Source organism: Cadophora gregata, assembly GCF_030347475.1.
Source record: "Cadophora gregata isolate MNR1 chromosome Unknown scaffold_9, whole genome shotgun sequence".
NCBI lineage: Eukaryota > Fungi > Ascomycota > Leotiomycetes > Helotiales > Ploettnerulaceae > Cadophora > Cadophora gregata.
The window spans coordinates 417,742-445,389 of NW_026695932.1; the positions used below are offsets into that span (position 1 = coordinate 417,742).

The 27,648-nt window shown below is 48.5% G+C and overlaps 9 protein-coding genes across 9 annotated transcripts; 5 read left to right on the plus strand and 4 right to left on the minus strand.

Moving 5' to 3' along the window:
- Positions 1-1,033: 1,033 nt before the first annotated feature.
- Positions 1,034-6,228, plus strand: ONS95_014472 (uncharacterized protein). Its single transcript, XM_058508123.1, has one exon. The coding sequence runs from the start codon at positions 1,740-1,742 to the stop codon at positions 4,260-4,262; it is 2,523 nt and encodes an 840-aa protein (XP_058355804.1). The 5' UTR covers positions 1,034-1,739; the 3' UTR covers positions 4,263-6,228.
- An 847-nt stretch (positions 6,229-7,075) lies between these two features.
- ONS95_014473 (uncharacterized protein) lies at positions 7,076-7,786 on the minus strand (the record flags this gene model as incomplete). The annotated part of the gene is made up of 1 exon (XM_058508124.1): positions 7,076-7,786. One exon carries the CDS (start codon positions 7,784-7,786, stop codon positions 7,076-7,078), a length of 711 nt encoding a protein of 236 aa, XP_058355805.1.
- A 1,153-nt stretch (positions 7,787-8,939) lies between these two features.
- ONS95_014474 (uncharacterized protein) lies at positions 8,940-9,665 on the plus strand (the record flags this gene model as incomplete). Its single annotated transcript, XM_058508125.1, has 2 exons — positions 8,940-9,381; positions 9,448-9,665. The coding sequence occupies 2 exons, from the start codon at positions 8,940-8,942 to the stop codon at positions 9,663-9,665; spliced, it is 660 nt and encodes a 219-aa protein (XP_058355806.1).
- A 143-nt stretch (positions 9,666-9,808) lies between these two features.
- ONS95_014475 (uncharacterized protein) lies at positions 9,809-10,746 on the plus strand (the record flags this gene model as incomplete). The annotated part of the gene is made up of 2 exons (XM_058508126.1): positions 9,809-9,939; positions 10,005-10,746. The coding sequence occupies 2 exons, from the start codon at positions 9,809-9,811 to the stop codon at positions 10,744-10,746; spliced, it is 873 nt and encodes a 290-aa protein (XP_058355807.1).
- Positions 10,747-10,850: 104 nt separating this feature from the next.
- On the minus strand, positions 10,851-12,111 carry ONS95_014476 (uncharacterized protein; the record flags this gene model as incomplete). Its single annotated transcript, XM_058508127.1, has 4 exons — positions 10,851-11,668; positions 11,741-11,838; positions 11,900-12,037; positions 12,089-12,111. 4 exons carry the CDS (start codon positions 12,109-12,111, stop codon positions 10,851-10,853), a joined length of 1,077 nt encoding a protein of 358 aa, XP_058355808.1.
- Positions 12,112-12,958: 847 nt separating this feature from the next.
- ONS95_014477 (uncharacterized protein) lies at positions 12,959-13,624 on the minus strand (the record flags this gene model as incomplete). The annotated part of the gene is made up of 1 exon (XM_058508128.1): positions 12,959-13,624. The coding sequence occupies one exon, from the start codon at positions 13,622-13,624 to the stop codon at positions 12,959-12,961; it is 666 nt and encodes a 221-aa protein (XP_058355809.1).
- A 2,011-nt stretch (positions 13,625-15,635) lies between these two features.
- ONS95_014478 (uncharacterized protein) lies at positions 15,636-17,373 on the plus strand (the record flags this gene model as incomplete). The annotated part of the gene is made up of 3 exons (XM_058508129.1): positions 15,636-15,723; positions 16,182-16,594; positions 16,768-17,373. 3 exons carry the CDS (start codon positions 15,636-15,638, stop codon positions 17,371-17,373), a joined length of 1,107 nt encoding a protein of 368 aa, XP_058355810.1.
- Positions 17,374-21,798: 4,425 nt separating this feature from the next.
- On the plus strand, positions 21,799-23,153 carry ONS95_014479 (uncharacterized protein; the record flags this gene model as incomplete). Its single annotated transcript, XM_058508130.1, has 3 exons — positions 21,799-22,132; positions 22,285-22,593; positions 22,696-23,153. The coding sequence occupies 3 exons, from the start codon at positions 21,799-21,801 to the stop codon at positions 23,151-23,153; spliced, it is 1,101 nt and encodes a 366-aa protein (XP_058355811.1).
- Positions 23,154-23,524: 371 nt separating this feature from the next.
- On the minus strand, positions 23,525-27,416 carry CIR1 (putative electron transfer flavoprotein subunit). Its single transcript, XM_058508131.1, has 4 exons — positions 26,217-27,416; positions 25,615-26,163; positions 25,020-25,567; positions 23,525-24,976 (listed from the first exon to the last, which is right to left on the minus strand). The coding sequence occupies exons 2-4, from the start codon at positions 26,013-26,015 to the stop codon at positions 24,153-24,155; spliced, it is 1,773 nt and encodes a 590-aa protein (XP_058355812.1). The 5' UTR covers positions 26,016-26,163; positions 26,217-27,416; the 3' UTR covers positions 23,525-24,152.
- Positions 27,417-27,648: the final 232 nt, after the last annotated feature.

Here is a 27,648-nt window from a genome sequence, read left to right on the forward strand (position 1 = left end):
AAACGGCACTTGTGGCTGAACCGTCGGAGGACTGGCCGTTGAAGGGACAAGATCATCGAGTCAACCTCCCGATGATGAGCGCATTACGGATGGCCAGCAGAACCTGGCATCAAATCAATGCCCCGTTTCGTTTGTGGTCCGCTTGTCCAGTCAAATGCACAGAGAAATGTTCGTCTGGTGTCTCCCAGTCGCACTTAATGCAGCCTGCCGGGCGGGCATAATTAATCTGTCTGGACTGCACAAGGGATGAAAGAAGTGTTTTCTGGGCCTCAATTGAATCACTTCATGCTCGCCACGATGTGTCCAGGGTCAGCGGTCGAGCAACCCTTGATAGCCCTGCCCCTGCCCCTCTCCCTCTCCAACGTGTCACTTGTCAACTCGGAAGTCTCAAGGGTACCACAGCCCTCTTTCTTGCAGCTTTGGTTGTACGTACACCACGTTATGCTCGGTATCTGGGAGGACCTGCAGCTTCGGGGCTCTGCAAGGTCGAGAGATAACATAACGATGTTGGCATGTTGTGGAGGAGGGTGGTGGTATCCAGGTGATCGCACTTCTGAAAGGCTTCGTAATTGGTGAAGAAACACTGAATAGAATGCATCCTGAGACTCGAGACGAGGAGAATGATCACCACTCCAGTACCTCGAGTACTACTCAGCTACTGTATGGAAGGTAGGCTCAAGATGTTCTGCAAGATGCATAACTTGTTCGATACACACCACCTACCTTCGTGGAAGTATCACTAGATCCCTCCCAATGAGTGTTGCTACTAATACCAATTGAGGTTTAATTTGGCAGTCCGCCGAATGAAGCTGTGCATCCCGGCTTGCTAGAAGCATCAGAAGCAGAGGAGGGAAGTGGAAGTGCTGATCGTTTGGACTGGGTTTGGTTTTGGGTTCCAGCCAACCAGCCAGCCAGCCAGCCAGGCGAGCCAGGGCATCGGAAGGGCCAAGACGAGCGAGGGAGCTGCTGCATAGGGACGTTCCTGTCCGGCTTGCCCTGGCCTGCTTCTGCTTTTACTACAGTACTCCCATATGCCGCCAACCTCAAGACGGGCGTCGAGGGCATCCCTCATCCCTCATCCCTCCCTTTGCATCAGGCGTGCATTTACTTCTTCTTACCTACTACGAGTACTGTACTTACTGCACCACTGCAAAGCTCCGCTCTGCTCTCCTCTCCTCTCTTCCTGATTCTCTGCAAACCCACTCCTTGTACACATCAGCTTGCCTCACCGTCACTGTCCTCCCCACTGCGACGCAGTAATCAGCGACCCCTTGCATTAAGAGCTTCATATTCTATTCACCTCGGGATTGACTGACTGCTTGACTACACGACTGCACCACCACATACTTCACCCAGCCGACGTCCCATTCTTACTCCATTCCCAGCCTCGATCTGACGACGATACAACGCATATTTCACCTCGAATTGCCACCGCACTGACCATGCAGCGCATACCGCACGACCTTCTTTAGAAATCACATCCCCATATTCCGGCCTGCTAAAGAATTTCCCGCAAGGAAGGCCCTCGCCGGCGTGGAATATATTTCGAATACATCCCTGCGCCCCTCTTCACATACGGGTCCATGGCCCTCCTCGACACGCACACCGGCTAGGACGACGACTGGGTCATTGGGTAGTCCGGCAGTCAGGTTGAAGACAAGAAGAACGGCAACCAGGACGACGAAGACCAAGCTGCAGCGCGGCAGCGTCGTGCTACACACAACAACCCGAATGGAAAGATGGGCATGTGGCCATTCCGGAGGAGAAGCAATCGCAGAAAGTCTGCATCTGCGGCGGGTGGGGCAGCAATTCCTCAGTCGTCCGAGATGCATGACGCTGGGGCTCTCCGAGACCCTGGGAAGCATAATGCCTCCGAATTAACCTCTGCGGGTCCAGAAAGGAGAAGGAGCCGGAGAGACACAAAACGTAAGTCCTCGAGGGAGTCCAAGAAGTTACAGCGAGATCCAGAAAGACGACGCACGTACAGCTTCTCGCCAGGTCGCAAAGACAGCATCCGAGTGCCTCGAACTCTAGATCGTCCTCCTGTCCCACCACTACCTGCCAATATCAAAGGGGATGCACGGTCAAACGCAGATAAACCAGATCCAGTTGCAGCTGAGAAGAGGCCTCTTAGAGCCAGTACACAACCTCCAGAGGACACCCCGACCTGGCAAAGGATGCCTACACTACACAAACGAAGCGCTCAGGAGCTGGCTCACAGAAAGTCGAGTAAGAAGCGGAAGGAAGAACATCAAAGGGAAGCTGAGATCAAGGCTATGGTTGCTTTCATGCCCAGTAGACCTGCAACAGATTCAACTGCCTCTGGAAGACCAATGAAGCGTGAGAGCAAGAAAATGCGTGGGGGACTCAATAGACATATGGATAACCCGTCCTCTGATATATCTTTACCTCTAGCTGAGTCATTACGATCCTCGGTTTCCGCCAACTCCGATCACCAGCCCTCATACATCCTGAATGCATTTGATATGCTCGCTCCCCGACCTACAATCAGATATGCTGAGAATCCTCGATATGTCCCTGGTGCAAGTGGATTTGGCTCTGACGGGTCAGAGTCAAGGAGAAGGAGGATATCAGATCGGGTATCCATACCAAAGGAGACATTGAAGGCCAACAAGAGAGTAGATGACCTTGCAGACGATTTGAGCGCTGGCGAGTTGCGCGAACTTATGGAGAGAGATCAGAAAAGGAGAGATAGGAAGAAGATTGCGGAAAGGATCAAGATGGAAAGGAGGTTAGCAAGGCGGCAAGAGAAGCAAACGGCAGACGAGGCTACGGCAGCTCGAGAAGGAACCCCCCCACCAGCCAATATGGAACGAGGTGTCTTTGGAAGGGAGGTGGTCGGATTGGGAATCGGTACCTCGGCGGTAGTCACGTCTAGCAAACGAAAAGGATCTGTGGGATCTGATAATGGAAGAGGGAAACGGCCTGCTGAAACATTCAGACAAGATTCTACTGCCAGCACACAATCACCAGCATTTCACCGAAGTGCCAGTCTTGGGACAGAGAACCACACGCCAACTTCGGAAATACAAGACCCAGTCATCGAAACGGCCGTTGTGGGAACGGTTGGACGGGCGAATATTTCACCCACCTCGTCACCACGAATGCAAGGTCATGCTCGCGGCGCATCTAGTATATCCCAGATGATGGATCTTTCTAAGGCAGACCCTCGCCCATCGGAACCAATACCAATTCCTGCTCAATCAGCATCAAGGAGAGATTCTCGGCAAACTCCCACACCACCAAAAGCACACCAGTCTTGGACTTCATTTTTCAGGATCCGCGGCGCAAAGAAGCATCAACAAGAGTCTGCCCCATCATCTTTCTCTAATACATCACGAGATTCGATGCATAGTGGTGGACAAGCTCAAACATTTGGATATACACCAATGCGATCAACATCTAATATTCCCAAAAGAACCATGTCAAAATTCCGAGAAGACCTTCCGGAATTGCCATTATCACCACCAGATTCTAGAGTACAATCTCCCGAAGCTGATATGGTGCCTGTGCCAGACCGACGAATCGAAGATCCCCGAACACGATACGACACGCCTACAAGTGGCTATAGATCGATTGATGCGATGCGCTTACGGGATGAGACGCCTACGAGTGGGCATCGAACTGTTGAAGATCCCTCTCCAGAACCTGCCAATATTTTGTCACAATCCTTAGCATCAATTGATTCCGAGGGATCGTGGCTATCTGGTAGAAAAGCAGGGTCGAAAAGAGGATCTGTCCAGACACCACAACACATCGCCGACAGCTCAAGTCCGTTTGGCAGGAAGGAATTCTCCGAGTCAGCTGAGGAGCCTGGTATTGCCGAAGATGAATACTTCAGTCGCTTAACCCCTGGTCCCGAAGAACAGCACAAAATCCGAAGGCAATCAGCAGGCAACCCAATGCCTTCTAGCGACGACGAAGAGGGTGGCAGTATTGCTAGCCCAGCTTCAGAAAAGTCAAAATGGGGAGCTGTGGGCAGACATCCCACAGTTGTACATCGAGAACCAAGAGCCAAGTCAAGAGAAGGACTTCTCAACGACTTTGACGAGGATACCGCAAGCGAGACTCCTGATACCCCAGATTCCCCCAATCCCGACAATGGTTTGCAAAGAGCAACCAGCGTTGATCTGGCCAAGAAGCATGCACGCCACATGAGTGCTGGCAGTGCGCGGTTACTGGATCTGAAGGCTCGACCCTCAGGAGACCACAAGAGGAACAGTTTAGCAGAGGAGGTATAATGGCTGACTTGACCAAATTCTCGAGACTTAACAGGACATGACATGACAAAGATAAGAACAAGCACGACACTCGCTTTTTATTTCCTTACAAAACGTACACATCGTCGACTATCGACATCAACACTCCTTTAAACATTTCCTAGGACCGACAATCAATTTCAACAAACATTCACTACAACCTTTCCTTGGACCGAAATCTTTCGCTTAACTCTTTTCTTTTATGAGATCTTCGCTACACTTCGTCTTTGTCAGATCATGTCCTAGAAAGCTCCTCGAAAGCACGTTGATACTCCATCACCTCTCTGCTACTGACCCCTTGGCCTCTCCCTTGAGAACAAGACAATATAGCGCACAATTGACCGACAATTTCTATTCTTAATTATGATTCCCCACCCGCACATAGACTTTTCATTTCTGCTCTTTTTTTGCTGTATTTCGAACGGACGGACGGTCGGTTTGGGGAACGGTTCGGGGGATCAGGTGGGTGGCTCGGATCGGGGTTAATCAAAAGTCATATCTCATACAATCCTTACTCGGTCATAATCACGGCCGTGGTCAGCAGTACGATTTTCCTTCACGTTAGGATAAGGACTGGGAATAGATGGCTTGCTGGCTGGATATGGATGTGGATATGAATACGGGGCTGGGTAAGGAAGGAAGGCAGGCGAATCTGTACCGTACCCTTACCGATCGATGGGTTTACCTGGACCGTAATGAGGAGCGAGCGAGCGAGCGAGCAAGCTGCGTGCATGGTTTAGTTGCTCTGTTGACTTTGTCTGTTTGTTTTTGTACTAAAGTACTTGGGCGCGCTTTATTCCCAGCGACTGGACTGCTCGGCTGGCTGAATATTGGATGCGATGTGGATGTGATGTGGATGAGATGGAAGATGGAGTATTTATTGATATGCAAGCAAGGAGCGAGAATCAAGATACCTACCTACCTACCTACCTACCTATCTCTGTAGTTTATCTGGAGCAGACAAAGATGACATGAGATGTAATTCACCAACCAACCAACCAACCAACCAACCTTGAGAATATTTCCTCCCTATTTTGTTTTATTTTATCTTTTTTTGCTTCTTCTCTTCTATCCCCACCTCTTTCATCCTTTCATCCCTTCCCCCCTCATTTCCCTTCCTAGATACTATCTATCCCAAACTCAAATATCATAATAAAGTATATATATTTTCCTTTTCCTTTTCCTTTTCTTTTTCGTTTCTCTCGGGTTTCTTTGCTTTTTTTTATTACTTTTCTCTCAGATAGGTAAGTGGGGTGGGGTGGGTTAAACATTGTTATCTGATCTGTTTCTGGTGTAAGTCATCAAAATCCTCCTATCGATAAGGTAAGGCGAGGCGAGGCGAGGTGAGGTGAGGTGAGGTGTGGCGCGGCGATGCATTGCATGTCTTGGATTTTTTGGGGGGTTGGTAAATTAGGTATGTATGTGTGTGTGTATGTATGTATGTTTGTATGTATTTATGTTTCAGTTCCGACCTAGGGAGTAGGACTGGGTTGTTGGTTGGAGTTGTGGATTTGGGGGTGGATGGGGATTTGAGTGCGGGAGAAGGTCGGAATAAAGATGGAGAATGAAAGGAGGGGGGAGGCAAAGAAAAGAAAGGAAAAGGAAAGAAAAGGTAAACGGAAGGTAACAGTGGTATTTCAACGAGTTTGAGGAAGAGCTATAGCGAGGTTGTTTTGATGGGGTTTGGTTAGTATTTATATTCTGAGGTTGTTGATGAATTGATGAATTCGGCTTCTCTGACCTCAATCCTTTTCCAACTAATGTTCAGATGTAAAAGAGAAGATTATTGAGAAGTATGAGGCGGTGCTATTGATAGATTTGTAGTACTTCTGAAAATGTACCTGGTGATATGACGTGGAAGAGGCTGAGGGGTATGTGTAGGTAAGCTAGGAATTGTCATCTCCTCGGTGTTTCGAGAGGAGGGTGCAGAGATACACAAAAATCCAGCTACACAACCAGCCAATCCTAATTAATTCCATAGCAAAAAGGGCTGTGTAGTATTTGAATTATTCCTTCATGGCGATTGATTCCACACAAATCAACAGAAAATAAGAGAACCCCGAAAAAGTCCGCTTACTCATCATCATCTCTCTTCGTCTTCGTCTTCCCTTCCACACCGCCAAGGCCCTCCTCTCACAGCGGATGAAGGCGTCATCCTCGCCTTAGAAATCAAGTCCCGGCTAGACCCTTACCAAGCACCAAGCACCAATCGACTCGCGCTCACTCACCTCTTACCACCTCTCGCATCCTCGCATCCATCCATTCACAGCCCCTCCACTCCACTTGCACTGCACTGCACTGCACCTTTATCTACCCAGCTACCCCTCCACCTTCAAACACAGTATTTAAACCTCCTTTGATGTCACTCTCCGCCCGCTCTGCCGCTTCTCTACTACGAACAACAATAACAACAACAAGAATATCAACAACAATATCGACGCGAACAGTTGCCAATAGGTCGGTTTACGCAAACCTTTACAAGAACATAAAGACGAGAGGATTCAAGAGTTCGACTGCCAAAATGGGTGTTCACAATCTTGCTAAGTGCGTAGGGGACACGTTTTCTTTTTCTTTTTTTTGGGTGCCTTGTTCGTGGATTAGTGCAAGGGGTTGATGGACTTGATGGACTCGGTGGATGGATGGACGAAGAGGTCTGCGGATCGGATAGGATGGGATGGGATGGCGGATTGAACGACAGACACGCTGTTGGAGCAGGATGGATAAGACTTGAATCGAGAAGGCTTGGTAGATGGAAGAACAGAGAGTCTGCACTACTGCAACAATCTCCTCTGCTATCATTCCAAGTCCCCATCTCGAGCTCCAACTGTGCCTTCTATCCCGATTTTCGATCTCGACCTCGACGCCCCTCGAGTCCTCGAATCCACAACGCCATCACCTGCTGACAATGATATCGATTTATTATTTCTGGCACTACAAAGAAGATATGCTAACAAACGTTCTCTCACAGCAAGGATGAATATACCACCGCCCTCGAGAAGAACAAGATCGTTGTTCTTGACTGTTTCGCTACCTGGTGCGGTCCCTGCAAGGTCATCGCTCCTCAAGTCGTCAAGTACGTTTATCTCTCTCTCTCTCTTTTTCCTCCGCGCCAATCCCCACACATCGAGAAACCCCATACTAACATCTGGTCCGCAAATAGGTTCTCCGACGAATTCCCCGACGTCCACTTCGCCAAGCTCGACGTCGACGAAGTCCCAGACGTAGCCCAAGAACTCGGTATCCGCGCCATGCCCACCTTCCTCATCTTCAAGGACGGCGAGAAGGTCAAGGAGGTTGTAGGCGCCAACCCAAATGCGTTGAAGTTGGCTATTGAGGCTTCGGTCGTTTAGATCGTCTGCTGCGAATATCCGTGCATACGTACCTACAATTGAACTTGCGAGGATGGGATGTGACGGGATAGGAGGATGTTTCGATAGGTTGGGATGGAATGGAGTGGAATTGGTGGATGGATGGGATACATGGCCTTGCTTTGCTTTGCTCTGCATTGAGATGCCTTGCTTTGCTTTGGGGGGAATTTATGATTGCGTTGGTTGATAGAGATTCTACCCGTACAGTGGTCATGGATAGAGATTATCAAAGAATGGATGCATGATTTTCCAAGACTTTACATTTTGTCACGGCGCGCTGATACTTGCACCGTGAAAATTGAATCACGAATTCTATCTGCTGAGTTATTTCTTGGTACACTGGACGAATGGGGTTGATCTTGTGCATAATAACCCCGGGCAAGGGGTATGGAATGTATAGGAGGTGTTTTTTGAGGTGTGGCCTCTTTCTGAAGGAGATTAGATAATAAAATGGTAACTTTCACTGCCTACGTGCTTGAGCTTTGCATAGCTGGGTAGGCGCATAGCACAGCGTACCCTAGCTTGAAACGTGATACTGATGCTCACATACAGATGAAGAGCGGCTGCCCGTAGCTCCAAGGACGAATTTACAATGCAGCGTGGAAAATAGTGGTCTTGCCACTCTGGAGGTACATAGGCACCAGGTACCACTTGGCCTTGGGGAAGACATTTGATTAGATGGAGAGCCCTGGCGATCCCTCCCATCAACGTGAAATTTCACCACTAGCTAGGTAGATAGGTATCCTGTAAGGGTTTGAGCTCCTCCCTCCTAACCCTAGCGTATTGGTAGTGATGGCCTGGATTTGTGTACGAATTTAGATCCCAAGTGTCGCTCCTCGGATATCGCCGAGGCCTGCACGATAAATTCTATTCTATTATTATACTGCCCAAAATTCATTCTCCACGGAGATCAAAACCATGAAACCCATGTTCTTACAGTACCAGGCAGCCTCTAGAAATTGTGGCATTCCTTGAATGGCTGAATAATCAATTGCCCCCTCGCATTCGGCAGGTGCAGCGAGCCCAATCGCATGCAGTCCTCACCTCACGGTAACACAAACTCCATAACCCCAGATTTATTCCACGGCCGTATATCCTTCGGCCGTAGAACAAGAAAACAAACACTCAGAAATGACATCAACGAACATTCAAGGCTGGTAAATAATTCTACCACTGATGGCGATTGAATAAATATGAGCTGGGTTCCTCCTGACAGAGCAGGTCTCACGCTCGCCACCTAGCTCGCTAGGAAAGTCAACAGATCGGCGTTGGATTTGTCGCCTCTGGAGTGATGGCCAGTCCTTCAAACCCTTTCCTGTTTGTGAATGAGACAAATAAATCGCCTACTTACAAGGTCGGCTATCGAGCTGATGTTCGCTCACACATTCGGAAACATGTCGCGCGGGGATTGAATAAAAGGAAGTCTGTCCATGGTGAGCAGCAGGTGGAGTTGACACCAGGGGATGCAGGAGCCCAAAGTGTAGGGATATCGACGAGATCATATGAGCCGCAAGGAAGTCTCATGTTATTTTGCAAGGTGTGTGGGAGTTACATCGATGCATCGTTTGCGCAGAATACACCGGCGAGTGAGCAGCATATTCATACTCCCAATCAGATGTGGAGAGCCTTGCTACGACTGAGTCCTCGAGAGATACTTGGATCGGGGAGATTTGATCCTTTCTCGAGCACCGGCCAAACTCTCGACCCAGCCAGTCATGAGATACTGGATCTTGGTATGTAATTACTCTGTGTGCAATTGAAATATCCACGCACAACATGAACTTACTTCCACCACACAGCAGTCAATTACTTAGTCCCGGGACTCATGCCCGATGACCACCCAAACCGCAGTCTGAGCCTCACTAGCGCCTCATCCAGAACCTGGGTTGCTGCGGCTCTAGAACTGCCCTGTCTTTTCAACGCCATGCTAGTCGCCTGTACCATCGAGCGAGATTTCCTCCGGCATTCGCAACTACGTCTCGAATCACCTTACGTGCTATCAAAAAACTTCTCGTAATCCAAGACCTCAACGAAAATATCTCAGATCCGAAGAACGCACTTCGTGATGAGGTTTTACTCACTATCCTTGTTCTCGCTTCGCATGATGCGCTTCAAGCGAAGGAGGAGGCGAATAAACCGTTTAATTCTCCGCTGAAGACTATGCAATGGCTGAATATCTACGGGAATTGCACCTATAATCCGACGCATATGAAAGCGCTTTATGATCTTGTTAGTATGCGAGGAGGGCTGGAAGTCATCAAGTTGCCGTGTATGGCTGAGATGATCGTCTTGTAAGTAGAACTTCCCCACAAGTGTGACAACCTGGCTTCTACTTACGATTCTCTTTTTTATATAGAGGCGACATCATATCCTCTCTCAACACATTCTCTAAACCTACTTTCCCACCAATCCAGATCCACGAAGCATATATCGACTCAGCTCTAGACTGGGCGAAAACGTCCCCTCATCTCCCGGCCCAAATCCTAGCCACATCATTCCGTCGGTACACCGACTTCGGGCTCTCAGAGCCATTACTGAATATCCTGGAGCCGCTCGGTGTAACGACTTGGGCAATTAGCTATCATCTGCAAGGAAGGCCGAACGGACTTACTATCGGAGAAATTGGAAGGACGCGAGCGGCAATTATGAAGCGATTGTTGTTGCTGCCTACAGCCGAAGAGCTTGGTGAGAATACTGCTGCAGTGGAAGGATTGCCGAATATGTATGAGTGCTGTAGAATTACGGCGTTCATATTTAGTGTTGCGGTGACTTTTCCTATTCCGAATACGTTTGATGTGTTGCAGCATTATGTCACGAAGCTGAAAGCGGCGATTGAGGAATCGGATGTTTTGAGCTGTGATGACAGGGCTGTTGGGGAGTTACTTGTGTGGATTTTGACCTTGGGAGGGATTTCGGCGTTGGGTAAGCCTGAAAGAAAGTGGTTTGTAGAGCAATTGTCCAGGGTGAGAGACAGGTTGGAAATCAGCTGGGGAGATGCCACGAAGGTGTTTGAGACCTTTCTTTGGCTTGAAAGTGCTTGTGGTGCTGGTGGGTGGCTGTTGTGGGATGAATCCGAAATTTTCGTTCTTGTAGCATAGAAGATACCCATGATTTCAATGTAGGCGGACATTCTCGTCTGGAATACGGACTTGCCATTACTTTTATCTTGTGCAGCTAAATAGGGAAGTCAACTTTTCTGGACTTACAACTTCGACTTACTCGACAAGACCTCCTCAACCAATTCCACCACACCCTCAGAACACCCATACGAACCCTGATATCCCCACCCACCATGCCCATAATTATGCACCACCCACTGCCCCCCCTCCATCCTCTCCTTCTCAATCCTCACACCCCCCTTCCTCAACGGCCTCAGTCCCACCCCATGCCTAACCACACTCAATGCCTCAATGCCCTTCCCCCCCGTCAACTGCGGACACATCTCCACCGCCCTCTTCATAATCCTAACCGCCTGATTCGGATCAACCTGCGACTCCCAATTCCCTTTCTGGTACGTGCCGCCTAGGATGGTACCCCCACCCGCCGCCCTCTCCATCACATACGAAACCTCATCATCGCCATCGTCCGTCCCGGAAACAGTAAACATCGCACCGGGCGAGTTCCGCACAACGACAATCTGGCCTCGACACGCAATGACATTGCTATCCATCACGCCACCAAGTTTAGATGCCAGGAGTCCCGTACAGTTCACCACTACATCTGCCTTGTCACCAGACGAGTGCAGCGCGGCTGCTTCACTGATGTGCGAGATGACGGCGCGGGTGATAGTCACGCCGTTCTTAAGACATTGAGAGGCGAGGTAGGGGAGATAGATGGCGGTGTTGATGCAGACGGATGTGAAGACCGTGCCGGAGTCTGCGGAGGGGGGGAGCTCCGAGGGGGAGAGCACGCGGAAGTTGGGGACGATGGAGGCGAACCAGGGTGTGGTGGAGAGGAGTTCGTTGAACCATTGGCCGGTTGTGGCTTGGGCGTCTTTGGTGCGGTTGTAGACTATTGCGTCTGTGGTTTTTTTGTGTTTAGTGATTGCTGGATAGATTGGGGAAAGTCTGGGAGTTGGGGGAGGGAAAATACCTTGGAAGTGGATTCCTGCTTCGGGGACGTCTTTGGCGAGACGGGCTAGCTCGGGCCATGTATTCTTTTCCCAGCGATTATCTGATGCTGGAGAGACTCTGTAATGTACTTAGTACGTTTGATTTTATGTGATCAATGATTTGATGTGGCGCGACTTACGGAAGATAGTTGGCGCCTGCCCACGGTGAGGTGTATTCGATATCATAATCGCCAGGCATATGCTTGGCAACTATTGTGATCTTATAATCTGGATTCTTCGATAGTAGAAGAGCAGTTGTGAGGCCAGAAACGCCAGCGCTAGGTGTAACATGTCAGTCAATGTCCATTTACTTGAGGAGAAGGACGAACCCGACGACAACAATATTCGGCATGATTGTGGTTATGGCAAGATATACTCAATAAATAATCCGAAATCAACGTCCCAATGAGGTTTGGAAGCGATAGAGAGGTCTATATGAAAGAACGTCGGGTTGAGTCAAACCTCCACGGCGATGTTGAACAAGATCTCGGTTAGCATCGTTCAATCCCCACTTTTGGACTTTTGGGACGGAAAACCCGACAAAGCCATCGCTGCTAGGCCGCTTGGCTCTCATTGGCAGAAGGCGAAAATTGAGCAGACAACGACACGCTATGAAGTAACATTGTGATTCTACCTTCCAATTGAGTACTTGGATACGCGATCCTAAAATTTGCATGGGTGAAACATGCAAGTCGTCCGGCATCGCTTGTGCTGAGCCGACCACTCGGCTGTGCGACTCGGTTCGGGACAAATGCGCCAGACATCACAACGTCGCTGGAAAATCCAATTCAATCTTAACTTGGGATTCAGGAATTTTCAATTTACGGGCTTGTCAAAATAAAACAATGCTTAGATTATCAGAGAAATATCTAACACAAGAGCCGTCGTACTCGAATGTATTTCATCTTGCACAGTTCTTGCTTAACCAAGATTCTCTTCTAATTCTTACCAGTTTGTACCAAGTACTCAGACTACATTCTACCCAGGACTCTCAGCGCCTTGGAATTAGCAATGGGTAGATTTCTTTTTTAGCTGGTTGACAGTTATGAAGCTGGGCCATCTCTCAATTCTGGCAGATAGCCCAACGGGTTGAGTAGTGTGTGATGGAATTGATCGCCTGACTCTGTTGCAAGCCAGGAGCCATCGAGCCTCTTAGCAATACTTGAGAAAATACAGTTTCCTACTGAGTATATCAAGCATCAATACATTCCGCATTCAATAGCTGACCATCCACGCGGAGCCTCTTTAGGAAGGTTGACGACAATGGGAACATGTCTCCATACCGCTCTCTTCCTCCGATACTCCGAGATCATGATTTGATCTCTATTATTGCCATACCGTTGCGAAATACTATCGTAATTTCCATCTTCAGAGTCTTCCAACTCTTCTCTGGTAGTGATGACAAGTCCATCCCCCACATTTTCCGAGTCTTCAGAAGCTACCCTAGAATCGACTGAACTTTGACTTCCTTCGGCATCCGCGCACTCCTTCATCTCTTCATAAGGCGGCTTCAGACTTTTAAGCCATGTAAAAATCCAGTCGTTGTCTGACCAGCAGTCTGAGCAGAATTTGTCTCGTGGATTTAGGTATCCTAGACATTTGAAGCATACAAATTTGCCTTTCTTACTGCGATCTCGTCGGTCGTAGTCGTCCCAAGCCCAGAGCTTCTTGTAGGCAATGTCTTTACTGGCTTTTGGATGTGTGATAATTTTCAGGGGCTTTGTACTGTCTTGTGACTGGGAGGTGTTCTGGGAATTTCCATTATAAGGCTTTTCTGCAAATTTTTGTTTGCAGTTTCGGTTTCGTGTGTGGTTCGGAACTGAGTTCTGTCGTCGCCAAGGCTGGCGAAAGTGTGGAGTATTCATTGTAGCAGCAGAATTAAACGGTGGATCTGGATGTTCGTCAGCGTGAACTTTGGAAACCTCAATTGTGATTATCCATGGAGTTTCGGTGCGCTCCCGAGATTTGATTAGGTTAGGATCGAGTTAGTGAGTACACACCGTCTGTGAATTTTGGCCCAACCTTGACTGCGCAAAATTAGAGCGTTGGTACCACGGATAATGATCTTAGCTCAATATGGTAGACGATAATATAGGAAAGTTCACTTACAATGAAGAGGTAGTGAATGGTTCAATCTGGCTAGTGTCTGCGTGAATACATCACCCACTTCACTTCCAAAGATCAAGTGCAGCTTGGTATCAATCGAGCACTTGACGCCGCGCTGTCAAACTTATTTCTTTTAAGTCATTTAAAGACTCATGGCAATCGTATAGGCCAGGTTCTCAGTCGGTCCTGGTTAGTGACTCTTGCTGTGATCTAACCGTGTCACGTGTCACAGCGATGAACTTGGAAGATAATCGGGGAGGCAAGTCCTGCTTTGGCCATATGAATCTTCAAGTGCAAGCTTCAAGCAATTTTGACGTTGAGTTTACCGCAATTCCTATGAAATTCGAACATATTCTTGCCCTTCCGCACCCTTCGTTGTAGGGTGTTACAACCTGTCCGACTGACAGCAAATCCGCCCCCGCACTGACTTCTTGAGCGAACTTGGAAAGCATTCTATGCCTTCCTTTATCTAAAGCTGGGACCCGAGTAAGTTCTATTGAAGTGGCAATTTTGGTAGCCTACGGCATTTGACCTGCAAATTGTTATCACTAGCTGTGGTGTAGGTAGCTCGCGCGCGATAGTGTCATCCGCGACGAATGACGCCATAATGACAGGGTGTTTGGGTCAAGCGTTACCGGTCACTTGCTTTGAGAGCACAAATTACTTAGTGCAAGTTCTTCTAAACGATCTTGAAGCCTGGTTGCTATTGTCCAGGCCTCGCTTCATATCCCAAGCGAAAAAGTCTTGGCGAAAAGTCCAGTTTGGTGTTGAGGTGCTGATGAAGTTTAGAGTCTGTTGGAATGATTCCCTGCAATTCCTGCTTACCATTCCACGCGATGGATATTTTCAAGACACCCAAATGTCCAAATTTGGAAATGTATAGACTGAAGTTGCGCCCAAGGCCACGAGGTTCTGGTGCGCAGGAAAGCGCGGCCAAGCTCTGGTGAAAAAATCTAGGCACAATTCTCCTGCGTTCCTGCCTAAAACGGTCTCCTCAAAACAAAGTAAGCTTAGGAACTAGAGTTCGAAGGTGAAAGTCAGGGGGCCGAGTCAGGGCAGCAGGCTTAGGTCTGTTCTAGAATATTGAAATCCGCATCACCGGTGCTTCCATGAGCTTCGAGTCCCACATAGGTCCTTCCCCTGAATGTCATAGAACATTCAAGGACGGGCTAATAAGTGCCTTTCAAAACATGGAAAACAAGGTTAAGTCCAGGCGAAGTGAAATGGTACACCCTAATGATAGTGTACCATACTTTTACCGCACCCTAGTGTCGGCCCATATTAATTTTTCGAGATTCAGCAGAGCCTCATATTCAGCAGAATTAGAAACTAGAGCCAATCTAACTTGAAAAAAGGCAAAAACTACACTTAAGTTTAACAAATATACATAGATAGCTTTGGATCTAGTCGAATTAGATCAACCGTGATTCCGAGTGAACGTCATAATTTACCTAGGCTGGCTGGGTTCCAGTGTGAACTATCGTAGGGTGCCAGTTTGAACTATCTTAGGCTTCACTTTTGAACCAGATTTGAATTTGAACTGTTTCAGCAAGTAGCTTCGCCTCTAAGCTTTCCATTTAGCATAAAAAGCTCAGACCTTCTCCTCCACTTTCTTCCTTTCTTGTTCTCGTCCATCAAACAGCTCATATATCCACTCATCTAAGCCTTCACAGCTATTCCACCTTCTATCAGCGTATCCATATTCAATATATACACCCAAACTCTCAAACTCCACTTCACCTACCTCTAAAGAAACAACCAAACGACAAAATGGGTCGCACCATGCGTGAAGCCTCCCCTATCGAATTCCCTGAACTCGCTGAGTGGGGTCTAAAGGCAAGAAATGTCGAAGGAGACGGTATGTATTTCTCTGCTTGCTTTGCTTCCCCGTCACTGCCTTTATCATCGTCGCTTCCTTTCTGGTTCCTACCCTATTGTCATTTTCCAACATAGCATTGTGTTCTCTAGGCCAATAATTTTTGTTTCTTGTGCGCTGTATGATACCGTAGTTAGTTTGTACTAGTAAGTACATCGGTCCTTCTCGGCTCTAGCCGCCCCTAGCTGAGTTGGGATTGTATCGTCGTTGATTCACCTCGCCGTCGCTATGTTGCTGTCGCTGGTAACCTTGTCGTCGTTCATCTTGCTGTTGCTACCTTGTTGATGCTCCCTTGCTGTCGTTGTACCTCGTCGTCGTCTTTTGCTTTCATACTAAATTACAGTCTATTCGATTGTTTATACTCACTACTGCTGTTTGGTTACTTTGGATTACATTTCCTTCGAACTTATCTGCCAGAACCATGTCTGACTATTTCATAGGCAACTGTCTCTTCCGAGCGCTGTCCGATCAATTGTACGGACACCAAGATATGCACAAGCGGATACGTGCAAAGGTAATCAGATACATGGAAGAAAATCGGGAGGACTACAAGCCGTTCCACAATGTGGATGCGGAACGAGGTGCGAGACGCAATGAACTGCGCAGCACTAGGAAAAAGGGCTCCACCACAATGCCTTCACCGGCCGAGCTAGAGGAATCATGGTTGAACTACCTCGAGGACTTGCGCCAACTCGGAACGTGGGCGAGCCAACTGGAGGTCCGGGCATTCGCCAAAACCTACGACATGGACGTCAAAATTCACCTAGACGGCACTACCCACGGCCACCACGACTGCTTCCAAGCCGATGACGACCCAAAGGCCAAGCCACGAAGAAGGCTTCATCTGGCATTCGTAAGCCTCTCGTCATTCCATAATCTCTCAATCTTGGGTCTTGCGCGCCCTGTCTAAGTGGGCACTTCGTCCTTAGGGAGGGTTGGGTAAGTTTGTTTACCTAACCCCGGCCCCTTTTTCTGGAACCGAAAACCTCGCTTAATTCCACCGAACACTCAACTAATGCCCCACAGAAAAATCAGCATTACCAATCGGTCAGGAACATACAAGGTCCTCACACTGGACCAGCTAAGACCTTGCCATTTGGAGACCTGACCTACAGGGAACGTCTGGAAAGGTATGAATCTGATGAAACTTCCTCGTCTGAGGACAACTCCGCCAATCCAGGCACCTCGACAACCTTGCCCACGCCGCCAAGAACACCGGGCATTGCACACAATCCCCTCGCATTTATGGAGGGCTGGAGTGACTCGGAGGATGAGACGGAAAAGAAGCCGGTTGCTAAAGGACCAGCTCTTAATGCGGCTGCTGCTAAGAGGTCGACACCGCCGCCATGCCAGAATCCAGAACTTCAAGCTCTTTTCTCGGACTCGGAACCAGAGGAGGAGAAGATATCGGTGGTCAAGAAGCCGGTGAAGAAGGAGAAGAAGGAGGAGAAAGAGGAGAAGGAGGACCGTAAGCGGTCGGCTTCGCCCTCACCAAGCCCGACACCAAGTAGGAAGCGCCGCCACAGCGGTCTTTCCTTCTTGGGCTCCGATTCAGAATCCTCGGATGAAGAGACTTGGGGAGGGGGAATAATCAGTGCCGCTAACAAAAGCAAGCGCACTAAGCTTCGCTGAGGCGAGACCTTCCCTAAATTGATGTTAGAGAAGAAGTAGGCATTGTATGGGTCTGTTCAGATGAGATTGTAATGTGGAATGTGTCATGTGGAAAGCTAGTTATGAGATTGGCATAGCGTGGAGTTGGTGTAGCGAGAACGTCTTGTATTTTCTTTTGTTTGATACGGTTTTTTGACATCGGGCATCGTTGGGAGACATATGAGCAGAGGTTAATGCGAAATCTTGCTGCATGTAACAAGTTTTGGGATAGTGATGATGTCGGCTGAATGGGTTCAATGAAGTTTTATTCGTCTTCCGATTCGTATGTCCTGGAAACAAGAGTGACAGTGATCTATTTGTGATAATGTATCCTCACCTCTAAATGCAGATGCTACTTTCATTTGTACCCACTTGAGAATATAATTTTGTCTTTCGTAGTTCATGATGATCATCACATTGGGTTGTTTGGGTCAGAATGACTCATCTCAAATTCTTATTAACTGGTAGCATGGCAAGTGCGAAAGTCGTGATCTCATGCGGGGCAGGCACAAATGACTGATGTCACTTGGAATTGCAGATATTCAGTGGACGCACCGCCTTGGAAATTGGATTTTGTTGCCATTTCTCTTGTAATTTTCCATTCAAATCTACTTTTTGTTGAGATGATTGTACCTCATTGGCAAGTGGGAGGGTGTAGCCTTGCGAATTGGTATGGCGTTACAGTTTTGAGGAACAGCAGTGCCAAGATTGACAGCAAAATGGTAGATGTTGGAATGAAAGAATTGAGCTTGTTGGACTGGAATATCTCTGGTACAAACGCTAAACACTGGCAGCAAACAGGCAATGCCTCAATTTTGGCAGTCGCGCCGACTAATGCAGACTTTCTGATCCAGCCAGAGACTAAGATGGTAGTGATCGTGTGTTTTCTCTTGGATCAGAAGCGCTCGATGATCTTGGATGCCTTTTTAAATACTATATATACACTGTAGTGAACAGGTGGCACATGGATTTCGAAATTCTTCTTGAGCTTCATCTTGAGACAATAAGATCTGATACTCCACCAGGAGGGTATAAATTCTAAGTAGATTCCAATGCTTGAGTTAAGTGGCGCGACAGAGTTAGGTCTTCAACATAGACGGCACATTTGAACAACTTCAAAGAGGAAACATCCGCCAAGATCATTATTCTTAAGCCATGCATTGAGCTCCGTGAAATTCTAGTGGTATTCAGTTTCTTGATTCCAGAGTCCAGACGGGAGTCTCCCTGAGGGGTGTTTGAAAGAGTAATATGATACTGAAATTCAACATGACAACAATCCCTCTACCAAAATAAAACCATTCATCTCTAACGAGCTTTCGATTCTCAAAAGACCAGTGCAGCGTTGCTCCCTTCCACTCCTCAACTTCCTCAACCTCCAACGACAAGGCTTCGATGGCTAAGATGTGCATAACCTGGATGCAAAATAATCTGATCGTACTGATTCGCTTCATATGCTCAGGGTTTCTTCTGCAGAGTTATGCGGCGAACTTATTTATACCAACACTGGCCCGATGGCCTTCAGAAGCCCCATAGAAGCCCCATGTTCGACGAGCTGCCTATAACAATCACGAGACCACAATTAAAGTGAACTTCTCAATGTTAATCACCAAACAAATCCCATGTTCTTTCACGGAAAGTTCTAATTTCTATAAATTATAAACCGAGTATACGCTGAATCAAACAAGCCATGGCAACTAGCCAGCAAGTGACAAGATACCCTTTACATAGCCAACAGCCAACGTTACGGTTTCATTTTGAAAAGTAGTCTCACACGGTGCCTCAGATTGGCTGTAAAAAGTGTGGTGAATTTGACTTTCCCAAGATGAGTGAATGCTGAGTTTCCCTTACCTCTCGCGTTTTCAGACTCCAGAGTATCAATTGAGGCCTGATCTTGTTTGAGAAGTACTGAACCTCCACAGAACAGGTCTCAGCAGGATGACGACCAAGCGTCAAATGACGACACTCACTAGCTTCAAACGACAAACAAGCCCTTTGGCAACGCGGAGAGGTTGGTAAATCGAAATGACTTTTGTTTTTGCCCTTCATCCAAGATTCTAACTCAATGTAAGGTCCGTTAATGGAATTCCCCCGTCCAAGACTAGATAAAGGTCCGACAGATGTTGTTGCTTGGCCCTTTCTGGACGATACTTCAGTCTCCTGCGATCAGGAGAAATTTCCGTGGTTTTGTGATTATAGTTGAAGGCTCTTGGATCAGCTCCATACCCGGTTAGAGCCGCACAGTATGAGGTAAATAGTGCTTGAGCAAGTGTTCTTATGTTACACGAGGAGTTGAAGATGTTGCTCCACGTGGACATCTCTAATGTTACATACCCTCAGACACCACGAAGTTCAGCTTGAAAGCCCAGACACAGCCTACAAGGTCGATCTGTAGGTCGTTGTTTCCAGCGGTACATTCCTTCTAGACGGGTCAGACAGCATCAGTAGAGGTCACGATTTTCTGGATGATGAACGTGCATGAACGCTGCAAAAAGTTCGGCTTGTCTCACGGAAGAAGTACTTGGGGCTTTAGAATCAACATGCTCTGTAAATTCTATAGCTGATGAGTTGATGCTTTATGACTGCGATTACGAGAATGGCAGTCACATAACAGAGATCGTTGGGACAAGTCAGGCAAATAACGAAACCAACTCTCAAGGATTTCATAAAAAGTCATTACTTAAAGCCGCAAATACTTCAAGGTTTTGAGTTGAAGTTCGAGGTGTCCCGCCTTTACCGCAGAAGAACTCATGACGACGCTTCGCCAGCGTTACTCCCATCCATGTTCGTTGAAGCTAACTCGCAAAGCTTACTCAAAGTACCGTTTCATCCTTCTTATTCAATCACTAATCAAAAAATGTCATCCTGGAATGAAATTTTCATAAGTCATAACACAGCCATACCAGTCTTGGAAATCAAGGCATATAGTCCCTGGACACAGTACTTGTTTCCAAGGTCATTCGCATGCCGAGTACAGTAAGGAAGAGCTAGGAGGTGCCGAAGCCCAAGACGATTCAGTTGTTATTGCCGGAACTGGCAAGCCATGATCGTCATGTCCAAACCACGGATGTTGGCGCCCAGAAGTGGCTCAGCAGCGGAGAGATTCGCCTGTAAATTCTTTTATTCTTCGGAGCTGCGAATAAGGTCAATACTGTCGATTAAATGTAGTCACAAAGCTGAAATTATTCATCATTCATCATCGCTTTCCATATGAAAAGCCATAATTCTCTCCAAACATTCCCCTCAAACGATGATCTAATAAATAATGCGTTACCACCAACAAGACCCTCGTCATAACCCAGCACTGGTCACTAAGCGCCCAAATCACTAGCTCGACGAGCCGCTCGATCGTCAGTCAATTGCTTGACTGCTTTGTCTTGCCCACGCTCACCCGCCGCCCACCCGCCACGATCTCGCTAAACAGCCACCCACCAAAACAGTGAGGGGATCTAGATCGCAACACTAAGGTAGCTAGCACTAACCCGCAACGCCTACAGTAGAGTAGCTAACCCCAACGCCAACTGTGGCGTCCGGCACACGGGCTCTGCCACATGCACCACACCCATCGATGACGAGCGTGCCTTTCCCTGCCTTTCCCTTCCTTTCATCCCACCGTCTCACCCTCTCGTTCTCACACACCTGCATCCATCCCTGGACTCGTCCTACTAAATTAGATAGACTTTCTCTACTCTTTCGTGCTACTGTAGCTAGCAGACAATTGCTTGGCAGCTAGGGTCTCAGGTGTGGCTGAACGAGGCTCGTCTGGGTCTAGAGAGGACAAGGCAATGACGGAGATTATGCATTAGTCCTGCTTCTAGTTCCTGTGGGTGGTGCTGCTAGTGCATCAGCATCACTACTGCTGCCGCGATCTTTTGCACGGCTGCTCTCTCGCTGTATAGAGAAAACAGGAGCTAGTACTGGTGTGAGAAATACCTGTTTTTTTGGTATGTGCTTCTTACTACTGTGTACTGTAGAAGGCTCTAGAGTATCAGAGAGAGAGTGAGGGAGGGAGAAGGTGCTGTGTGAGAGAGACACAGAGAAAGAGATCTGTGGGGGATCATCGTCATCCCGGTCGTCGATCCTTGGGACTTTTTGAGGATCGTGGCTGTGGCTGGGTACGGAAGAATAATCTGGGGAGTAGGGAGGTAGGTTCGTCGTGGAGGGGGTATAAGGTGGATACGTTTTCCTTTCCTGGCATCCTAGGATTTTTGTTTTTTGCTGCATGTCCTGGCTCCATACTTCATACTTACCCTGTCCTGAACCGTGGCAGTAATATTACATCCCTCCCCTGCTGTTAACATCTCCAATAGTTTCGGTTCGCTTCATTCGATTTCAATCCATTTGTTTACAAACTTTTGTTAATCTCTCTACCGAAACTCAAAGTCATCGTTAATTGACGAAATCGTCACAATGCTCACCGAGAATACTGGGCATTACAACGACAGCAAAGCCGCAAAAGCGGCTGCGCGTATGATAAAGGGAACTTTGCACTCCCTCCCAAAGTCAGTCCGTGGCCATGTCGTCGCCGTGATAGGCGAGTTCGTGGGAACACTCCTCTTCCTATTCTTCGCATTTGCAGGAACACAAGTTGCAAATGTGTCGTCGAACCCAAACACCGGGACGACTGTCATCACAGAGACAGTGCAGAAGACACCACAGCAATTGCTGTATATCAGTTTGTCATTCGGTTTCTCGCTGGCTGTCAATGCCTGGACATTTTTCAGAATTTCCGGAGGACTGTTCAGTGAGTCTCCCCAATTCCCTTCTCAAATCTCAGCCCTTTTTCTCCTCCTTCCATCGCTCTTTTCATCTGTGTAATAGAACTTATTATTTCGTTGCTCCACTTCGCCATCGTCTTCACAACAAAGCAGTTAATGACTTCTCTTCCTCCCACAGACCCAGCAGTAACAGTCGGCATGTACCTAATCGGCGCCATCGACATCGTACGAGCCGGCCTCCTCTTCGTCACCCAAATCATCGCCGCCATCGCCGCAGCCGCCATCGTTAACGGTCTCTTCACCGGCGGTCTAAACGTCAGCACAGAACTCAGCGCCACCACGACCGTCACGCAAGGCGTGCTGATCGAGATGCTGTTGACGATGTCGCTTGTCTTCACGATTTTCATGTTGGCTGCTGAGAAACATACGGGGAATTTCATTGCGCCTGTGGGGATTGGGTTGGCGCTTTTTATAGCTGAGTTGACTGGTATGATAACTCCTGATTCCCTTGTTCCCTCCCTGCTTTTCTCGTTACATCCTCACAGTCTTGTGAATATGGTGACCTCGTACTGACATCAAACCATCACAGGCGTATTCTGGACCGGCGGCTCCCTCAACCCCGCCCGCTCCTTCGGCCCCGCCGTCGTAACCAAATCTTTCGCCGGCACCCACTGGATCTACTGGGTCGGCCCCTTTGCCGGCGCCATCCTCGCAGTCATTGAATTCAAGCTGATCAAAGCTCTGGAATACACCACTGTGAATGGCGAGGAGGTCGATGTCGCGGCGCACATTGCTGGCAAGGAGAAGGGGAGGGAGAGGGATTTGGAGGCTGGGAGAGTAGATGATGGTGTGAATGGTGGGGAGAGAATCCCGAGGAGTCCGGCTAGTCAGGCGACGACGTTGGGGGCGAGTGATCATCATCAGCATCATCAGAATGCGAGGACGGAGGGGGTGCAGGGTGTGCATGGGCCGGGGTTGGGGAGTGTGCAGAATACGCATGCGGCGCTACCGCAGGATCCGGATTTGCATAAGATGAGTGGGTACTAATTTACGACATCGTGGTTGAGTTGGGTGTGGTCGACTGGTGTTGGTGGGGTGTGGTGTTTGGTGTGCTTTTTTTGTGTTTCCGAAAGACTTTGACGATGCTTATGAGTATAGCGTATATGTTTTTGCTTGTTTGGCTTGTGACGAGTTACAGAACCGTGGTAGAACAGTACAGTTCTTGATGTTGATGCTTGCATTTGCGTCTGCGTTTGCATGCCTATGTCGTCGGCAAGATATTACCCGTATGTAGCCAGGCGTTAATGATAATATGTTTATACAAGCATGTACATGATATAATATAATGAATTCTAGCAAAGGTTAACTTTCCAGATTTTCGAAATGATACACTGCGAAAGTACTTTTGTTAGATTTTGTCATAGATTCACAGGAGAAAGGCACGTTCTCCTGTTGGTTGTTGTTGAATTAAGCGAGCAATCATCCCCCTGCTCTCCAACCCTGGTCAAAGTCTCCACATCTGGCAGCCCTGTTCCAGCGAAGGACCCTGTTCACAGCAACGCACTTCATCGTCAGCCACTGGAGGATAATCCATGCGCTTTTCCATAAATTCAGTCATTTGGAATATCTCGTTTTAATTCAACTCCCACACCATTCAAAAGCGGCGCCTCTGGGGTAGGCCAGACAGGCAAGTTGACTGATTCATCGATTGCCATTCTCTCTCCTTGGTTTTCTCTACAGGTCTTGGATACAATTGGAATAAACGCACTCCCTTCCTTAATACCCATAACACCAAAACGATAAAAGGCACCTCCCATTTTATTGGGGCATTCCGCCCCTCGCAATTGCACGTTTCCGACCCCATAAACTCCTGTAGGTGAGGTGGCCCTCCCTTTCTATGCAGCATACGTCGTAGAGAAACACGCGCGCTTATACGCAAGTATGCAATTTCGCTCTGCTTGAAATTCCACTTCGTTCACCAATCGATCAAAGCCACCACCCTCATACAGCCCACCCCTCAGCATACCCACCTCCTACTCCCAAATATCACTCTCCCATTCCCAATTCCTCCAATTCTCTCTCCTTAGCCTTAAGGGCCTCCCTCATTCTCTCGGCTTCCATTTTCAGCATCTCTCTCCTCTCCATCTTGCTTCTCTCAGTCTCAGTCATTTGATCCCTCTCCCTTTCATTGCTCGTCCTCGCCGTCCCAGAACTACTCGCGTATCCCATATTTGGGCTCTGGCTCCCTCGATATCCACCCGGACTGCGTCTCTCGCCCCGCATCTCGGAGTCGGGATCAGTGTATCCTGGGTTTAGGATGGATTTGATCGAGCTGAGACGTTTGGGTTGTGTGGAACTGGCGGAGGCAGCGTCGGATATTGGAGGCAGTTGTTCCATCTCTGTGGTTGAGAAGGAGCGCTTGCGCGAGGGTGATAGGAACGAGTTTGGTGAGACGGATGGCCGCTGGTGTGTGGGTGGTGGGTAAGATGTCATAGGTGGCAAGCGGTTTTCGTTATTCAGAGAATCGGAGTGATCGTGTGTGTGCGAATGTGAAGATGATGAGTAGGCGGTCAAATCGGAACTGAGACCGTTCTGGCCACGACTCGATTGAAGTGGGTCAGGGAGAAGAGAGCGACCTTGATCATCGCGGAGACGTAGTCCGAGATTCACAGAGCCGTCTGGATTGATACTACCGCGCGGAGCTTCGTCTGATGGGGACGGGTGATCCATTTCGGGTGAGCCCATTGATGTGCTTGCTAATTCCGAGGCTTGTGTTCCTTGAGTTGCGGGAACCACTCGTTTCCTACGCTTGATGACTGATTTCTTCATTGTTACAGGGCGGTGGACGCCATGGAGTTTGTAATACAAGCCTATAAATGTGAGAAAATACCAGGAACTAGAAGATGTACGTACCACAGGCATTGCAGATGGTGTGACCACTCTCGTCTCTGCGCCATAATGGAGTAATAGTAGTCCCACAATTCTGGCAAGCCACTACAACTGTTGTATTTTGATTTTGCGAACTGAGTGCAGAAACATCGATTGGAGAAGGAGCATCTGCTAGTTGGTCATTATTGGACTGCGATGGTCCAGGCGATTGCTGTGAAACCGCGACATGGGCGCTTTTGGCTACTCTGTTGTTGAATGCGGGACATCCGCTGCACCCCTCCGCTCCTCCCGTTCCATTGCATCTCCCACCGCCAGGGCATGATCCTACGGAAGTCTGATCCGCTGTCACATATGTTGCTCCAGTCGCAACATGTCCACTAGGTCCCGCTCTTGACGGAGAATCAACACGTTGCTCAGGAGTATGCTGCCCTGATGGTACAATGGATGGAGGTCGCTTCAGATTTGTTGGTCTTGATGCATTTCTTGCTTTCAAGTAGAGACCACAAGCATTACAAATTGTAGCTCCTTGTGGAGATCGTCGCCACAGCGGCGTTCTGCTCGTTCCGCAATTACTTTGATTATCAGCTAATGACTTTGCACTCGGATCAGTGTCACCTACCTGCATACTTGGCCGCTAGGAGTCGTATCTGATTGCGCTGAAGACATCGGAGCATAAGACTGTTCTCTTTGGCCGAATTCTTCCGTCGCTGAACCTGGCGTTGCTTGACGTATTCGGTCTGCAGATGGACTTGTCGAGGTGGGTCGTTGCGCATCATATCGTGGCGATGGACTGTCTCCAGAAACGTCACGTTGACCTTGCGCATGCCCAAGTAGTTGCTGCGCTAGCTCAATCTCTTCTCTCGATCGTTCCCTTGCTGGTAAAGATGTTCGGAGGGAAAACGTCTCCTCCTTCCGCTGCTGTGCTGAATCTGTGTCGCTCATGTTGCCGAATGGATGGTTTGACATCGGGTGATCCGACATGAAGTCAGTCCCTGGAGGCTGTCGAACAACACAGGACATAGATAGTCGATAGATACGTGATGTGTGGTGGTAGACAATACACACCGAGCCTTTCTCCGTTCGTGCCGACAATGATTTGTCCGATTCCGTAAATCAAGTGTCAACAGGAGTAGTCATGTAAGATCGAGCTGATGGCAATCCAGGAATGCTGAGTGATACTTTAATGTCAAGGTAATGACAGAATGCAATATGCAGCGGTACCTGAGTGCGGGGCTCGGTCAAGATAAGCTTTTCTCTTTGTGTTGATTCGAGAATGGCTTGCGACTAGCTCATATGAATGTATTTGCGAGGCGGAGGATGTATTGATGCTCCTCGATTGCCTGTAGGAGTCAAGAGAAGTAAAATCAGATATGTAAAAATTACACACCACTACCTTGAGTACTGAGGGTACGAAAGAAGAGTGAGGTAATCAGATGGCTGGTTTGAAGTCTCCAGATGGGGTGATTTGCCGTTGAATGGGTGGGTGGTGTGGTTCACAGCCGTTGAGTAGGAGTAATAGACAAGAGATGCCGAAGTGACTTGCTTCTCGGGATATTCCTTCTCGTTCGCGACTGTTCAGGAGAATCCCAGCTTGCCAAGAGTTCGGTTCCGGTCTGATCAGACAGCTCTCTCGAGACGAGGCTGTCCCGAGATCCTCGGGCTGAAGAAGCAAGTGAGGATTCAGTTCCCACGCACCAAAGCGTGAGGTCTAGATAGGAATGCAAGGCTGCAATTAGCTGATAGGCAAAGGTCCACTCAGCAGTCGACCTGAGAATACTCCGTTAATCTGTCGTCAATCTAGGTGGCGTGAACTCAAAATGTGTCTTTCATGCGGGCTGTATTTTTCTTTTTTCTCGGTCGCAAAAGCTTGATATGGGGGAAGATTGTGGGATAGCAAGGCGTTTAGAGAAGAGTGCTGACTCGAGCGGTGGATATCAATCTTGACCCTCGCGTCCACCTCATCCCCTTTAAGCTCCTTCGATCTGGTGCAAGTCGTTAATCCCAATCCTCGTCGTGGAGTGACAGACAGATCCGGGAGATGTGGCTGTTGGTTCTAGATTCGGAGTTGATGATGTCGGATAATGAGTGTGCTCTCTCACCGGCAGAACTGGCTCAGTCCGGCTTCGGGCAGGGTGCTTCAGACCCTCGAGATGTTGAGGATGAGATGAGTCGTGGAGATGCAGTTGTGAGATACTGCGGTGAAACGGTTCGTGGGGGTCGAGGGTGGTTATGGGTGTGAGTGAAGTGGGGAGACGGGTGAGCAAACAGTTGGATGTGCGCAGAGTCTTCTCGTTCGTTGGATGGGGTTGAAGGCAGGGCAGGGCAGGGCAGGGCAAGGTACGAAGGGTATGGAAGGCAAGGCAAGGCAAGTCAACGCAGGACAGGCAGGCTCAGGTCACGTTCTGCTTGGGGTGTGCACACGCTCACGCTCACGCTCACGCTCAGACTCGGCGAATCTAATCTCGTAGTCTCATGTCATTCGAGCGGGTCCACTGTCACATCCGGGACATGCAATTGACAATACCATACTTTTGATTGGTCGCTGTACCGTGACTAGTCTGGTCCGGGGAGGACCAGCCAAGAGATAAAACCAATCGCGGCTTAGTGCACTGAATCTTGGCCCGGGGCTCAACATCAGTCCAATCTGTATGCA